General features: G+C 41.7%; 1 protein-coding gene across 4 annotated transcripts in view; it reads right to left on the bottom strand.

Annotated features, from left to right (window-relative positions):
• The window catches only part of tpm2 (tropomyosin 2 (beta)), a 37,406-nt gene that overhangs the window by 17,431 nt on the left and 1,478 nt on the right, over positions 1-18,497 (bottom strand). For 3 of the 4 annotated variants that reach the window (XM_054757488.1, XM_054757490.1, XM_054757487.1), the window contains exons 2-3: positions 7,320-7,445; positions 117-250 (exon numbers count right to left, since the gene is read on the bottom strand). In XM_054757488.1, coding sequence (XP_054613463.1) covers positions 117-250; positions 7,320-7,445 — 260 coding nt within the window. Of the gene's footprint in view, positions 1-116; positions 251-3,847; positions 3,980-7,319; positions 7,446-18,497 lie in introns of those variants that run through there. The other variant, XM_054757491.1, reaches the window with a different exon arrangement.

Consider the following 18,497-nt stretch of genomic DNA (forward strand, 5'->3'; position numbering starts at 1 on the left):
GGTCACTGAGAGTTGAATGGTTTCATGTTGTGTGAAGCAGGTCAAAGTAATGCAATAAAGAAGCAGTCTTTAAGCTTATTGGAAGGTGTTGAAGAAATAATGGGTAAACATTTCACCTCTCACTCTCATCGGCTGCTTTCTCAGCCTCCTCGAGCTTCTGGAGCGCAGTTGCCAGTCTCTCCTGAGCTCGGTCCAACTCCTCCTCCACCAGCTGGATGCGCCTGTTGAGAGATGCCACCTCAGCCTCAGCCTGCCGGGACACAGAAATTCAATATCTCAATTGTATTGCAGAAGGAAAAATAAGCTCTTGTGAGTAGCATGCAGTAACGGATTGCAACAGAGGGGCCGCAGCTGCGGAAAGTAGCCTGCGTACTGCGTAGCGTTCCTGTGCTTGCCTGAAGAAGAAGCCTTTCCTGATATTTGAAAGTGTTCCTCTTCCAATAAACGAGCAAACACTGCCTTATAACAAGATGTATATTTGCTCTGGTTCGGAAATATTTCTCCTAGAGGTGCTGTGGTGACTTATGGAAGAACAACACTGTACACATAGCGTATATAAATAGAATATACACAGTACACATACCGTATATACTGTACATAGCGTATACACATAGTGTATATACAGAATACTTGGGAACTGATCTACTAAAGCTTTGCGTGCATAAAAACAGGTGCAAACTTGATAGTGTGTGCAAAGCAGATCTACTAACAGGGTGCAAAACGGATTGCATCTGTCAAATGAGCAAAATAGCACTCACAGTCTATATATGCCAATTATCAGAACACACAAAGTACTGAGAGAAGGAGATGCAAATGGAATCATTTTGCACCCGCAATGTGATTCATCAAAACTGAAACCGTTTGAGGCTGGTATTTTTGCGTCTTTTTCAGCATGTTTGGAGCCGGTCACAAAAGGGAGCCATGCCATATCTCCAAAGGAAAAACTCCTTGCATTTTCTTGCAGCCATCTAAGTGTAATCTAGTCTAACGTGTAAGTAGATAATGCTATTTAAGTACATTTACCACATGTTCACATGAATATCACAAACTAATAAACTAATAAATCATAAATGTAATTATTTAATAGGTTGTAGTGTGAAACATGTACATTTACAGGACTTGGTGCAGTCTAACAGTGGAAACTCGGTTAGCATCCACTCCTGTTGCGTGTTTTTCGGTTAATATAAACAATTTACGCCAAAATTTTGAGTGCATTCTCCAGTTAGCGTACAATATAGCGTGCGTGTTGTTGTGTTCTTAATACACTGTATAAGTCCAGCCGTGTTCTTTGTGTATTTATTTATTTATTTATTTATTTTTTCTTTTAACCAACATAACTAACATGAAGTAACCAACATAACTAACATGAAGAAGTAAACAACATAACTAACATAAAGTAACCAACATAACTAACATGAAGTAACCAACATAACTAACATGAAGAAGTAACCAACATAACTAACATGAAGTAACTAACTTTTTTTTTTTTTTTTTTTACCCCTGTCCTGTTCAGCCTTTAAAGCAGATAGAATTGTAGATCTAAATGCCGTCAAGTGCTCAACAGATTTACTCTGCCAGGGAGAAGTGTGATATACACTTCCCCTGTTATACAAAATTTAATTGACTTTGATGCTTGTTATAAAGCAAATTTGGAGCGACCGGACCGGAGCAGGAGGGGACAGAGAAGAAGTGTATTTTTTTATAAGAAAACGTCCTTGCTAGCATCCTATTAGCTTACCACTACAGTGGTACCTTAGTTAACGTCCGCCTCGGTTAGCGTGTTTTTTCGGTTAACGTCCAAAATTGTTGCTAAAATTGGTTAGCATGTAATTGTTTGTTTACACAGCCTTCTTGGATCACGCCTCATAACAAAATCTTGCGATACTTGGTACACCCTTAGCTACGGCAGCCTGTAAGGCACATACAGCACATGTAATGCAATGGAGTGGCCTAAACAATGGACCTTCACGTTGATGATAACCGATGATAATCGTGTATTTTTTTAGTGAGTGCAACAAAGTCTTAATAAGCAGCTTTGAGTCCAAAGGAGGTTGCGAGTGATTCTAAAAAGAGTGAATGCCACTACTAAATCAAGTACGAAGAATAACATCGAGGATGGCGTCCATGTTGCTGCTCTCAGCAGTATGTACTAGAAGCCCTCATCAACAACAAGTGCCATCCTGAAGAATAACAACATAATCAAGTGAGCTAATGTTGCAAAAGGAGCAACAGTGTTAACAAAAGAGAGACAATAAACCATGGAAGGAGCTCAGAAGCTGTTGCCCTTGTGGATCAACAACCGAACCTGTTGTCAGCGCGAAGCTGCTCGATCTAACACAGAAAACGCCTGCAACGAGTGAGTCTGCTGATGAATTTAAAGCAAACATTGCATTGGATTACCCTCCACGCAAAATCTCCTCTACTCCCCGTTCCTCTTTGCAAAACTAGGTAAAAGTGATGTTAAATGTTCAGTTGTCCATTCATTTGTCATTTGTAATTATTTTTTGCATCATTTTCTGCATGTAAAACTAGAGTTATTGTCTATAAAATGTGTTTTGTGTTAAAATTGTTGGGTGTCTGGAACGAATGAATTGGATTTACATTATTTTCTATGGGAAAATTTGCTTTGATTAGAGTCCGTTTTGGTTTGAGTCAGACCTTCTGGAACGGATTAACTACGCTAACCAAGGCACGACTGTACATAGAAACAGGAACCGGGAGTCAGTTTCTTCACACCGTCTATGTTGTCATCAGCGGTTGACTCTCAAAATTATTTGTATTATTTTTACAATTACAATTATTACAATAATAGTTTTACATATAACAATTCTAAATGTATATAAATTATGAATGAAAGGAATAAATTAACATTTAAAGGTTACTTTTACCTTCATTGAAGATGTGAAGATGTGTGTTCCCAAAGACACAATGTGGCAGCGAGATCAACACAGACACCACCTTCCTGTTTTGCCACGAGTTATTTGTTGAATTCAATAGTGTTGATCACCTTCTTTATCAAAATGCTGGCACTTGCAACTTTCTTTCACTCCATTTTGCCTTATTTTGCACCCATGATCAAAAGAAAAGAGGAGACTTGAGGTGAGAAACACTACACAGAGAAACACTACTGAATTATAGAAATAACTCATGGCAAAACACCACGGTGGTGTCCTTGTTTATCTTACTGCCACATCATATTTTTGGGAACAGGCATGTGAAGATTCACATCTTCAATGAAGGTAAAAGTAATCTTAACATGTTTATTTATGCCTTTCATCATTTATATATATTTATTTGCATTTCAAATTGATTTCTGCATGTAAAACTTGCGTTAGCAACAAAGTTAACAAAAAAGCGTTAACAACAAAGCTAAATTTTACAGAATAGCGTCATGTAGTATATGAAGTACTAACATTGATTTTAACGTTGACTAAAGCAACAACATCAACTTACCCTGGCATGTAAAAACATTGCGGTATTCGAGTGAGCCACAGTCATTACTACATAAATATAACTTTAGAAATGTTTTAACGTCACAAGTTACGTATTTGTTTGACAAATGAACCGGAAAATATGCTGCCCGTCAAATATACTTCCGGTCAAAATGGCGACCTTTGTCTTTGAGTTGGAGTTCATAGATTAATTGATCTCAATTCTTTTTGTACATTTGTAGTTTATAGAACAGTTGATCGAAGTTGGTTATCTTCGTTTGTAGTTTATAGAATAGTTGATCGAAGTTGGTTTTCTACGTTTGTAGTTAGTTTATAGAATAGTTGATCGAATTATGTGTGACGTCTGGTAATAGCCTAGTAAGCGTTTATTGAGAAGTAGCGTGTGTGTGATTTACCGCCCGTCTGGCCTGGTTCTCGGTGTCCGCCTGGCGAAGCAACATCTCAGCTCTGTCTTCCGCCTCATAAGCGACTTGTTGTAACATTATTATTTTTCTTCTCACTGCATCAATGGACGCCAACGTCGCCATTCTGCTTCGCCTCCACTTGTCACTGTGTTGTCATGGTTACCCTGGCAACAGCGTCACGCACTACGACACACACACCTTCCTGTATTCCATCTAGAATTTACAAAAAAATCTATAAACCGATCGAGCCCGTTTTGTAATCCCACTATTTATTCATCTATAAACCTTTATAATCCTACTATTTATTCATCTATAAACCTATCTACCCTACTATAAATGTATCTAACGCATCTGTAATCCCACTATTTATATATTTATAAAAACATCTATAATCTGATTTATTCAACTGTAAACCTATCTTTAACTCCACTTTTTCCAATTTCACAATCTTCTTACCAATATATTCCTCTTCTACACTGACCATACACCACCTTAACCTCCTTACCGTTCATTTGATCTCACTAAAAACACTGATATCATTTACCAGCCACTCGTTTATTTTATGTCACCAAAAACACTGTCAAGATTTATCAAGATTTTTTTTTTTACGGAAAAAGACTGATATTTGTCAAGAATTCACTGTTATTGTTTAAGGGGGGTAAAACATAATTTATCATTCATTTATTTTTATTTACGGAAAACCTTGTTTGGTATCATTTATCAACAATGCATTCATTAAAAATGAAGGGCAAACACTGTCTGATATTATTTATCAAGGTGCCATTCATTTTTTATGTAAAGAAAATCCATGTCGGATATAATGTATGAAGAATTCATTTATATCATTGAAGGAAAAACACTGTCTGATATCATGTATCAAGATGCCATTCATTTCTTTATTTAAGGAAAAAACGTGTCTGATATAATGTATTAAGAAATCATTTATTCATATCATTTCTGAAAAAACTGTCTGATATCATGTCTCAACATTTACGTTATTGAAGGAAAAACACTGATATCATGTACCAATAATTCATTCATTTACTTTATTTAAAGGGAAAAAATTGATATCAATTATAGCCGAATGTATTCTTGTGTATTATGTATCATATATTACATATTTATTCATTAATTTGTGCTTTTTCTCAAAAACATCCTCTGTGCAGTGATGTGCGGTGCGGTTCTTGGCATGGCACAGACTCCTTTGGAGATTTACAACGAGAAAAATAAGAAAATAATTCACTTTTGGTTCAAAAAATGTTCTAAAATGTTTTTTTAGTAACTGAAAACCATTTGTGTTCTTACCTTTTAGCTGTAATTGAAGTACATGCACCCTTCTCCTGAGAAAGTTCTGATACTTTGTTGCAAAAGTCTGATCACATTCTGGTGAGCTTGGGTATGTAGTCCTCCATCTTCATTCATTCATAAAAATACAGTATATTTAATGCATTTGACTTGCTGCTAAACAGCTGGTGCTGCTGCTGTCAAAGAAAAACACACAGGCTTCCCTCTCTTCCAGCTCAAGCACTCCCCCACCACTTCAGGATGAGGAGAGTACTGCAGGTGAAATCGGTTCAAGGAGGAGAAAAAACGACGGCAGGAGCAATATGTTTTAACAAGGATACAAAAACGCCACAGCCAAACGGCGCCAGGAGGAGACACAATCAGAGGAGTGAATACGCGTGAGTCACTTAATAATTGCGGGTGGACGCCGCAGCGTCGGCCTGCCCAGGGCGTCATGCAAGCCAGAACTGCCTCTGCTTTCGCCAGCAGCAACAGCAAGCCAGCAAGTCTGTCCAACGATACAAGGATACCTCCGCTGCCTGTTGAGTCTGTTGAGTAAGTTCGGCTGCTTGGAAGAGGAAATGATTCGCCATCAACTGTCACCAGAAAACCTGTCATTGTCATTGTCGACGGAAATGGCCTTTCAGTTAGAGTGTACTGCTCAGTTAGCATGGCGGTGTATGATAAAATTGTTTTATGAACTTGTTAGCTGAGTGACTAATTAATTATTACAAGTAGATTTTAGAAAAACTGTTTGCACTGATGTTTATTGATTAAATTATTAATTGAGCGGCTTAAAATAAGTACAGTATAGCTATAACTGTTTAATCAATTAATCTAATAACTTTGTGAATGATTACAAGTAGTTTATTGAAATAATGCTTTATTAAATAATTAGCTGAGTAGATGAACAACTGTTTAAGTGTGTCAAAGGATAAACAGAAATAAGTAAGTGCTCACACATTGTGAAGGCCAGCCGGGACCAGCAGCCAGATATGGAAACATAAACAAGTCAGTAAGTCTTGAGATAGACGGGGAAGAATGTGATGTTATGTTACATAAGTCAACAACTCAGCGACTATCACTTGCTGGCGTCACACAACTTTCTCAAAGAATCCGGGAGAAAGTTTGGGACCCTCTCTCATTCAGCTGGCGTGGAGGACCAGGGGACCGGTGGACGAGACGGGACGTGGAGTATACTTTTCTGTCTGATTTATCCTCAACACAATTCTTCAATTGAATCTGGTGTGTGTCTTCTTTCCTCCTCATACCTGGAGATTAACGAACAAGTAAGGCGGAGGGGAAATTGGCTTAATTAATTTTCTAAAGTGGTCCTTTGACCTTTAGTAGGTTGTGGAGAATTTCATCTCGAACAGCGGCCCCTCAAACTCTACCCCACTGGCACAGACGGTGGCCCCAGCTGCTCAGCTCTCTGACTCCACTTCCCCTCATGTGGTGAACGTGGACGGCAGGGCACCACAGGGCCTGTTGGAATCGCATTTTTTTTTCCAGAAAATGATGACTACCATCTTTGCCAGCATCCCGGGTGCGGTGGTATACCGGGGACGACGTTGTGGTGCACAATGGTGTGGTGCCTGCCCTACATGATGATCGCCTCTCCACGGTGCTTAAAGTGCTCGCCCACCACCTTGAACAGCGTGTTTGCCGCACCGGTCATCAAGGTTGTGGGGTTTTCTCTGACCGCAGCCGGTCTGAGCCCACGCCACTTGAATGTTGATGTTGTCAACAGAGCTATACAATTAGCATAATTATGTTTATTAATAAAATAATCGTTAATTATGTTAATATAACTACATTATATAAAATATATATTTGTATTAACATAGATCCATTTGGTATGTAATATAAAAGGATGTGAAATCTAGACGTTATTAAAGACAGCATTCATGGAGTACTTATGAGGTTGGCTAAAATAGATGACATTTGACTGAAATGTGCAGCGTAAGCAGGAGCATGAGGCGTTTTAATCCCAGTTAAGATTCAGCTGCTAGCAGAGACGCGGCTGTGTGCTTGCAGCTTGACGCTGGAACTGATCATTTGAAAGGAGCGAGCTGTTGAAGGTCAGGTGTTTTTATGGGTGATGCATGAGAATACGTGGCGCTGAAACGCCAATACCGTATGCTACGCGCTTTTCTGGTGTGTGTGTGACATGACTCACGTCTGCTGCCTTCTTCTCGGCCTGCTCCAGCTTCTCCTGAGCATCCTTCAACGACTCCGAGTACTTGTCCAGCTCGTCCTCCACTCCTTTCAGCTTTTTCTGCAGACCCAGGAGCTCCTCTTCCAGCTACAAAGCCCAACATACACATGTTACACACTATGATGTCAACACTAGGAACTACTTTATATTTCTACAACTACTTCATCTTTCTGGTCACCTCATCAACTGCCATTCATTTTAGCTAGCTTTCAACTTTCTAATATGATGAATGAATGAACAATACTGAATGAATGAACAATACTGAATGAATGAACTATGGTGAATGAATAAATGAACTACGATGAATGAATGAACTATGATGAAAGAATGAATGAATGAACTATGATGAATGAATGAGCTGTCACGAATGAATGAATGGACTATGAAGAATGAATGACGGAAATATGATGAATGAATGAACAATTGCAATGTGATAAATGAACTGTCATGAATGACTGACTGAATGAATGAAATGAATCAACTATGATGAATGTATGAAGAAACTATAACGATTGACTGAATGATTGAACTATGATGAATGAATGAACTATCATGAATGACTCAATGACTGAATGATGAAGCTATGACGAATGAATGAATTATCATGAACGAATGAATGAATGAAATAAGGAACTTGACAAATGAATGGATGTACTATCATGAATGAATGAACTGATGAATGGATGAATTAATGATTGAAATATGATGAATGAATGAACTATCATGAATGAATGAATGAATAAATGAATGAACGAACTTAACAAATGAATGGATGAACTATCATGAATGAATGACTGATTGAACTATGTTGAATGAATGAATGAACTGTGATTAATGACTTGATTAATGAATGATTTAACTATGAAGAATGAATGAACTATCATGAATGACTGATTGAACTATGTTGAATGAATGAATGAACTGTGATTAATGACTGGATTAATGAATGATTTAACTATGAAGAATGAATGAACTATCATGAATGCCTGAATGAAGGAAGGAACAATGATGAATGAATGAAGTGTGATGAATTAATGAATGAAGGGACTATGATGAATGAATGAACTATGATGAATGACTGAATGAATGTATGGCTGAACTATGATGAATGACTGAATGAATGAGTAATTTAACTATCTATGGATTTAACTACCGTACGGTGGTCTAGTGGTTAGCACGTTGGCCAACACAGTAACAGCTTGGAGATCGGGAAGATCTGGGTATCCTGGGCATTTCTGTGTGGAGTTTGCATTCAAGATTCAAGAGAGTTTTATTGTCATGTGCATAGTACAACAGCAGTTATACCATGCAATGAAAATCTTATTCTGTTCATTCTCCCAAGAAAAGAAAGAAAACAAATGAAAGAATAAGAACATAAGAAACATAAACACATAAACATATATACCAATAAATTAAGCAACAACAACAGAAGAGACATTAATACAAGTAAATAATACAAATAAATAAATAAATAAAGTGCTATGAGTGTGTGCGTGTGTTGCGTGCGGCGTGTGCGAGTGCTTCGTTGAGGAGCCTGATGGCCTGTGGGTAAAAGCTGTTTGCCAGCCTTGTGGTCCTGGACTTCAAACTCCTGTAGCGCCTGCCTGACGGTAGGAGTGTGAATAATGAGTGTTGTGGATGTGTGCTGTCCTTGATGAGGTTGTGTGTTCTTCGTAGGACTCTAGTTTTATAAATGTCTTGCAGTGAGGGGAGGGCTGCCCCAACAATGTTCTGTGAGGTCTTGATCACCCGCTGGAGTGCCTTCCTATCACGTGTTGTACAGTTACCGTACCAAACAGTGATGGAGGCGGTAAGGACACTTTCGATAGTGCATCTGTAGAAGCAACTCAGGATTGTGGTGGACATGCCAAATTTCCTCAGTCTTCTCAGGAAGTACAGTCTCCTTTGGGACTTCTTCAGAATTTGTTGGGTGTTGTGAGACCAGGTGAGGTCCTCGCTGATGTGTGTGCCAAGGAACTTGAAGGTTTTCACCCTCTCCACCTCAGTCTCATCAATAAACAGGGGTCTATGCGGCTCCTTTTCCCTTGTTCTTGGGTCGATGATCATCTCTTTAGTCTTATCTGTATTGAGAAGGAGATTGTTATCACGACACCAAGCTATGAGGTCCGCCACCTCTCTTCTGTATGATGTTTCAACACCACCAGTGATCAGTCCGATGACTGTAGTGTCATCTGCAAATTTAATGATGCTGGTGTTGTTCTGGGAGGCCACGCAATCGTAGGTGAAGAGCGTGTAGAGGAGTGGACTCAGCACACACCCCTGTGGGGTCCCAGTGCTCACAATTCTTGAGCTGGATGTGCGGTTGTGGACTCTGACTGACTGGGGCCTGCCTGTGAGAAAGTTAAACACCCAGTTACAGAGGGAGGGAGACAGGCCAAGTGTGAGGAGCTTATCTGTGAGTTTGTGGGGGCTGACTGTATTAAAAGCAGAGCTATAGTCTATAAATAGCATTCTGACGTATGTGTCCTGGCCCTGTAGGTGAGAAAGGGCTGTGTGGATGGCAGTGTTGACTGCATCATCCGTGGACCGGTTCTGGCGATATGCAAACTGTAGAGGGTCCACGGTTGCCGCCGGGATGCTCTTTTTGATGTGGGTCATGACTAATCTTTCAAAGCACTTCATAACAATAGGAGTGAGTGCTATAGGGCGATAGTCATTCAAGCAGGTCACGTTGCTCTTCTTGGGTACGGGCACTATGGTGGTGGACTTAAAGCAGGTCGGTACAGATGCTTGTGCAAGCGACAGGTTAAATATGTCAGCAAGCACATCAGCTAGCTCTGATGAGCAAACCCGAAGTGCACGTCCTGAGATGTTGTCTGGCCCTGCTGCTTTTCGTGGGTTTGTTTTGTTTAGAACCCTGCGCACATCAGCTGATGTCACCATGAGAGGTGAGTCCTGAGTGCTCCCCAAGTCCAGCCACCCTCTCTGCTCATCAGGAGTTTGGGTGTCAAAGCGGGCATAGAACTCATTCAGCTCATCAGGAAGTGTGGTTTGGCTGGACGTGGCTACGCTACTCTGCTGTTGCATGTTCTCCCCGTGGGTGCGTGGGTTTTCTCCGGGTACTCCGGCTTCCTCCCACATTCCAAAAACATGCAGGTGAGGTTAATTGACGACTCTAAATTGTCCATAGGTATGAATGTGAGTGTGAATGGTTGCTTGTCTATATGTGCCCTGCCATTGGCTGGCGACCAGTCCAGGGTGTACCCCGCCTGTCGCCCGAAGTCAGCTGGGATAGGCTCCAGCATGCCCCCGCGACCCTAATGAGGAAAAAGCGGTATAGAAAATGGATGGATGGATGGATTTAACTATGGATGCATTATGATGAATGAATAAATGATTGGCCTACAGTGTGCTGTTTTTCATGTTGTTTTCACCTCTAAATGTGATGGCTACACAGGCAAAACCCATCCTGCCCAATCTGAAACTGAGCATAGACATTCAGTGTTAGCATTGATTGAGTAAGTCATGTGATAGGACACACCGGTCAGTCACATATTCCAATAAAAAACAGGGTAGCTTCAAACAAAAGATGCTATCTTCTAAGCGGTGCATCCGATCCAGATGGAAATATGTGTTTACAGCAAAAACAACCTCACTGTTCCAACAGTCCTGGAGGCCACTTGCATCGTGTTCATAAAACAAAACACTAATGGAACAACCTAAGCAGCATTTGAATGCTAACGCTTAGCTAACACAACACTACAAGTATCATTCCTCTCTACCGCTAAAAGTCACTGAACAAGCATCTTCATTGACTCTTATCCCGTAATAAAGATATGGACAATTTCACAACATCTTTACTTTCATACCAACATCATCTGTGTACACACTAAACATCATTTCTTTTCTCTTTTTCCATCTTAGGGCCAGGTTATTTGACGGTGACAGTTTCACCCTGCAACCGGGAAAGCTCATTGTAAAGTCACTGAACAATTTTAATGCTTTAATAATGTGTCAAATATTAAAATTAAACTCTTCTTACTATATTTCTTCAATGAATTCATAGAAAACATGCTTGGGAAATATCATTATGAGGCTTTTAGCCCTCAAATTGCTATAATATGAAGCCATGATATGCTGTACGTGTCACAATAGCAAAAATGCAAATAAGACACTCACATGTCACGCTTTCAATGACTTTCAATCACTATATTCAATTAATAAATTCAAAGTACATCTGGACCACACAAAAACAGGTCAAGTTGACTTTTTTCCATATAGGGAACGCATTTACCCTGAGTTATGTAACATATTGTATGTGCAGTGTTGGGCAAATGACTTTAACAAGTAACAAGTACTATTTTCCCCCAAAAGTAATTGAATCAGGAAGTGAATTTGTCACCCATAAATGTAATTTCAGTGGCACCACGGTTATCTCAGTAATTTCTTCCAAATGGTTCGATGAAAACCTTTTTTTTTCCCCGTAGGAAAAATAATCTAAATCCAATGAATCCTTTCCAGACACCCAAAATATGAACAATTAGAGAATAATTATAGTTTGACATGCAGCAAACAATGCAGCATCATTATAAAAGACAAATGAATGCTTGGGCTTCCTATACATCCTGGCAAGACTGAATGAATTCTCACCTTATTTATCAAATTGCTGACACTTTCTTTGGCCCCATGGAGCGTTATTTAGCAGTTGCACTCAATAAAAAATCCACGGTAACACGCAGAGCGCTGTGTTGGCGCACTTGATTGCGTGGAATACAAGGCAAACGGACTAGTTTGGTACGTGCAATCGTATATGAAACCTGAGAACTGAAAACTGTTTTGGCAAATATTTTCAAAGAATGACGAATCAGACAAAAACCGGGCCATTCGAAAACCAACACTTGTATGTAATGTGAGGTGCAAGTGTGTTTACGGAAATAAACATGGCCCGGGTTTGTGTTTTCAGCGCTGGTGCATATGTGCCGATTTAAAAAATGTTGTGCAACCGGAGTCAACATTTTCTTAACCAAATGATTTTACAAAAGAGATTAAGAAGGAAGAGAGTAAGAATTTTGGCAGTTTGTGAGGAGTCGGTGGGAGACGAGTCGAAGCCAGGATTGGTGGGACACTGATGTGAGACGCTTCAATGGCATGGATATTTAAAATCATTTTTGGATGACATCTGTGAGTACCTTTCCCCAACGCCTGCATGGCAAAACATGCCTTTCCGCGATGTATATGTGGGATATACGCAACCCAAACGTTCAGACTGGAGTAGCATCGAATACATATCCGATTTAGCGTAATATCCTGTGTATAAGCCGCTACTTAAAAAAAAAAACGTATACGTATGGCTAAGTTCTAATTTCATAACATCTCCTTTACTTGTATGTATGTATTTGTACTTTATTTATCCCACAGCGGGGAAACTCACTTGTTACAGCAGCAAGCAAGATACGCAAGTAAAGAATACATATTGACTACAACATGGTTCAGGTGGTGCAGGTGTTATAGAGCCTGACAGCGGTCGGTATGAAGGACCTGCAGAACCTCTCCTTCTTACACCGTGGGTGTAACAGTCTGCTGCTGAAGGAGCTGCTAAGGGAACCCACAGTGTCATGTAGCGGGTGAGAGGTGTTGTCCATGATGGATGTCAGCTTAGCCAACATCCTTCTCTCCCCCACTTCCTCCACGGAGTCCAGAGGACCGTCCAGTACAGACCTCGCTCTCCTGATCAGCCTATTGATCCTGCTCCTGTCCCTGTCCGTGCTGCCCCCTCTCCAACAGCCCACAGCATAGAAGATGGCTGAGGCCACCACAGAGTCATAAAAGGTCCGTAAAAGAGTCCTGCACACACCAAAGGACCTCAGTCTCCTCAGCAGGTGGAGGCGACTCTGGCCCTTCTTGTAGAGGGTGTGGGTGTGGACGGACCAGTCCAGTTTGTTGTTAAGGTGAACACCCAGGAATTTGTAGCTGTCTACCAACTCTATGTCCGCTCCTTGGATGTTCACCGGTGTGAAGTGAGATGTTTTCCTCTGGAAGTTAATGATCATCTCCTTTGTCTTGCTGGTGTTGAGTTGCAGCTGGTTAAGCTCACTCCAGCTGACAAAGTCCCTGATGACCGTCCTGTATTCCAGATCATTCCCCTCTGAAACACAACCAACGATGGCTGTGTCATTGGAGAACTTCTGGATGTGACACTGTGTGAAGTTGTGTGTGAAGTCCGAGGTGTAGAGGGTGAAGAGGAAAGGGGAGAGCACCGTACCCTGAGGGGCACCTGTGCTGCAGAGAACCATGTCAGACACACAGTGACGGAGCCTCACATACTGTGGTCTGTTGGTGAGGTAGTCTATAACCCATGCAGTCAGGTGTTGGTCTACTCCCACACTCTCCATCTTCACTCTGAGTAGTGACGGCTGGATGGTGTTAAAGGCACTGGAGAAGTCAAAAAACATGACCCTCACAGCGCTCCCGCTGTCCTCCAGGTGTACCAGTGATCTGTGCAGCAGGTTGATCACTGCGTCGTCCACTCCGATCCTAGGCCGGTAAGCAAACTGCAGGGGGTCCAGCTGAGTGCCCACCAGGGGTCGCAGGTGCTGCAGGATAATCCTCTCCATGGTCTTCATCAGGTGAGAGGTCAAGGCAACAGCCCTGAAGTGGTTAGGCTCCTTGGGACGCGGTGTCTTTGGTATCGGGACCACACAGGAGGTCTTCCACAGGGCCGGGACTTTCTCCAGGCTCAGGCTGAGATTGAACAAGTGCCTAAGAACTCCACAGAGCTGGTCAGCACAGTCCTTGAGGATTCTAGGGCTGATGCCGTCCGGTCCCGGGGCTTTCCTTGCCTTGATCTTCTTCAGCTGACTCCTCACCTGATCATCAATTATGGAGAGGGGGGTAGGGGATGGCTGGGATGGGGATGTGGGGGTGAAGAGTGGTGAGGTGGTAGGGGATGGAGAGGGGGCCGACTTAAATCTGTTGAAAAACAGATTGAGTTCATCTGCCCAGATCTTGTCCCCACTGGATTGGTCTCTCCCCACTCCTTTACCATGGCCTGTGATGGTCTGCAGGCCTCTCCAGACTTCCCTGGCATTATTCTCCTCCAGCCGCTTCTCCAGTTTCCTCCTGTAGCAGTCCTTCCCCTTCCTGATCTTATGCCGGAGTTCCCTCTGGACTCTGCACAGCTCCTCCTTGTCCCCCGAGTTGAAGACCCTCTTCTTATTCAGCAGGGCCTTGATCTCAGAGGTCACCCAGGGTTTGTTGTTGGGAAAACACCGCACCAACTTGGAGGGCACAGTGTTCTCCACACAGAAGTTGATATAGTCTGTGATGCAGTGTGTCATGTTGTCAACGTCACTGCCATGGGGACTACAGAGCGCTTCCCAGTCTGTTGTCTGGTACTTCAGAACTACTACTAATTGTTTAAATACTGTGCCACTAGCGAGTCAGTGAGGAAACAGTAGCTGGCAGCAGCCAATCACGAGCTATAAGGGAACTCACGCCGAACTTGTCAACCCATCGGAAATCGCAGGAGGTCATTACTCGATATAACAGTCTGACTCATGATGTCATCTTACAAGGAACACTAAACTCATCACACAGCAGCTTAACACTCAAAAGGTAGCTAGGAAATATACAACAGAAGTACCAATACAAGTTTAAAATTTAAAAAACTATTTTAATGTTTGCACTGCGTTCAATCAAAGCATCCATTATGTCGGCCTCCCTCTGGGCCCCTCTGGCTCCCTCTGGTGGACAGAGGCAGCATTGCAACGCCATGCATCCATATTCTATGCCACTGCAATGAAATGCTTTGCTCAGATGAAATGCATTACGGGAAAATGTTAAAATGAGTTTTTTTCATTTTAAACTCGTATTGGTACGTCTGTTGTATATTTGCTGAGTGTTAAGTTGCTGTGTGATGAGTTTAATGTTGTTTGTAAGATGTTGTAAGATGTAAGACTTATACTGAGTCATGACCTCCTGCGATTCCCAATGGATTGAGAAGCTCCTTGTGAGCTTTTTCATAGCTCATGATTGGCTCATGATACATTTCAATACAAAAGAGGCCTGGGTTGCCTTTGGAAAACATGGGAATTATACTGTTCCCACTGGCATGAAAAAGTCTGATACAGGTCACACAAAATGGGGATTGACGTGCAGTTTGAACGTAGAGCAGATAAGCGCGTGACACCTTTTCCTTCCTGTGTGTTTTATAAGGGCGTGGCTTGTGTGCTGTGGGCAGGAAGCGACGAGCACCCCCATTGCAAAACCCAACAACGCCGCCTTCAACTCCACACACTGCTCCCGAGCTCTCTCTCGCGTGGCTTGGACATGTAAGGTTCATGATCGAGTGGAGTCTTTTGAGCGGCTCGTTCAAGTGAACAAGGAGAGCAGATTCCCAGCTGCGTGTTCTCATAGCTTACATTTTCATACACTCCTGATGGAAATTTTACAACAAGTTGAAGACAAAAACATTTGGAGTGAGCAATTTATTGCAAACAAGCATTCAAGTGAAACAGGTTGTTCATCAGCTGATCAAAAGTTTAAAACTACAAAGATGGTCGAGCTTCATAAGCAAGGCCATCGCTGCTGAGGTTGGACGCTCATTTGAAACTTCTTCATAGATCCTGAGGGTTATGGAACAAACAAGACAAGTGGGAGACCCAAAAACATGTCACGGAGCCTGAGTTGAAGGATCCCAAGACACCAGACGATCCTTGGCCCAAATGAAGGTTGTTACTGGTGCCGAGTGCAGTCCAATCTGCGAGGGAAGGCTTTTTAAAAGAAAACACATCTTCAAAGGACTCGTCTCCTTCAAAGCCACAAAATTGCCCGTTTGGAATTTGCATGAGAGCACCAAACATGGGACATTGAAAAGTGGAAGAAAGTTTTAACCTCTGATACAAAAAAATGTATCCTTGGCGGTCCTGATGTGTTCCAACGTCACTGGCATGACAAGGAGATCCCACCTGAGATGTTTTCCACACGGCACAGTGGAGGGGGTGCCTTCATGATCTGGGCTGCTTTTTCCTTCATTGGAACAATGGAGCTTCAGGTTGTGCAGGGGCGTCAAACGGCAGCTGGCTATGTGTAGATGTTGTAGGGGGCATCCCTCATGACTGAAGGTCTTTGTGGTAATGACTGGCTTCTTCAACAGGACAACACGGCACTTCACAAAGAACTTCTTCCAGAGGAATAAGCTCACTCTTTTGGACCATCCTGCATGTTCCCCTGATCTAAATCTAATTGAGAACATTTGGGGACGGATGGCAAGGGAAGTTTACAAAAATGGACATCAGTTCCAGACAGTGGATGCCCTCCGTGAAGCCATCTTCACCACTTGGAGCAACATTCCCACCAGCCTCCTGGAAACACTGGCATCAAGCATGCCCAAACCCATTTTTGAGGTGATTAACAAGAATCACTCCTTTTTTTGAACATTTTACTTCTGTTTTAGGGGGGGTTTGTTTGTTTGTTTTTAGCTATGATCTTAAACTTCAGATCAGCAGATGAACAGCCTATTTCACTTGAATGCTTGTTTGTAATAAATTCCTTCCTGAAAGCATTTTTTGTCTTACTCCCATTTCTTCTTTTCGAGTTTTGAAGCTTTCTTTAGAACGTCGTTAAGATCCAGCAGTGCAAAATGTAAATCCCTGCAAGTTTTCAACTGGTCTTAAAATTTTGTTCAGGAGTGTATCTGCAAATTGGTTGTCATCGTTTACTTAAAAGAGCCGTTCAAAAGAGTCAACACCAAGGTCACAGACCTACGAGCACGCCGACGAGCACGCAACAGCTGTGAGATATCCGTTCGTAACAACACACCGCATTTCTCGCTGGTCAACGGTAACGGCCTCGTTACGTTCCAGATAGTCATTCATTAGATTAGCCGACTTATTTTTAACATGTTTGACATCAATGTGTCGTATCTTAGTCGTAAAACGCCACAGATTGTCTTGAAATGTCTCTCCTGGGTTGAAGTCCACAGGACAAATGTCTTCCATGCCACAGCGTGCGTGTCCATGTAAGGTGAGTCCGTCACAAATAGCCGTGGAGATGCTGATCCTCCCGAAAGCCCAAAAGCACCATGATGACCGCCTTTGTGTGCCGTGGACGAAACAGAAATAGACACATTGTGATGGCTCCTAGCCTTTGGGGACAATTGCTACGTGAACAATTGTTGAATTGTTTCTATCTATTTGTAGCAGCGTGATACACACAGTACAACACTCACAATACTCCATGAGGGACGTGGAAACTATTTGGATTTGATAGGAGCTCGGTGGGGCAGGCAGACGTCCACGTGACACACATCATTCCAACGACACGGTGTCCCTCAGCTGTGTCATATAAAAATAGTAAATATACTCTATAATATCCCCAAAAATAATTCCTAATGAATCCGGTAATTAGTTAGGGAGACAAATATTTAAAAATAACTAAAAGTGTAATAAAAAACACACGTTGTCAAACCTGCTGACGAAAAAGGTGACGAACGGCTCAAAATTGAAAGTTGAGGCACACTCAAAGCAGTTTTTCTCAGTGTTCAATCATCATCAAAGATAATATTCAATGTTAAGTTGATGAAAAAGAAAACAACAGTGAGGATTGGACGCCACATGATATTTAGATATCAATGCATAATTCATGAAATAGGTTTTATTCACATGGAGTCGTGTGGCCCCGTAACTACAGCCTAGCTTCTTGCTTTGCAGCTGCTGCGTGTTACAAGCAAAACAGAAGGCGTTCAAAATGCTTCCCGAGCTAAATAACGCGTGTGATGGCGGAGGACACCAAAGGAAACAATTGTTATTGGCTTCCCCGAGTTCCTGTACTTGGTCGACATTATCAGTGTAGCAAACATCAATAACATCCATCATGGCTTCCACTGGGAATCTTTTTCCAGGATCCAACTACACTTCAAATCACAAACACTCGATAAAACCTTGATGGTCCTGTCAGGTTTTTGTGGCCTTTTTTTTCCAATATCCAGAAAGAAAAGACCAAACATTATCCAAGATTCATTTTTATCATCGCTATACCTTAATAATGTAACATTTACCACCATTCAATTTCTTTTTCACCTACCAATAACTATTTGTAAATCTACATAGAATAGCAAGCAGATCCTTGCAAATATCTCTACGTTCCTACAACGTATCATATATACGAATAACACAAATA

The sequence above is a fragment of the Dunckerocampus dactyliophorus genome, chromosome 17 (assembly GCF_027744805.1).
Source record: "Dunckerocampus dactyliophorus isolate RoL2022-P2 chromosome 17, RoL_Ddac_1.1, whole genome shotgun sequence".
In the NCBI taxonomy this organism is placed as follows: Eukaryota; Metazoa; Chordata; class Actinopteri; order Syngnathiformes; family Syngnathidae; genus Dunckerocampus; species Dunckerocampus dactyliophorus.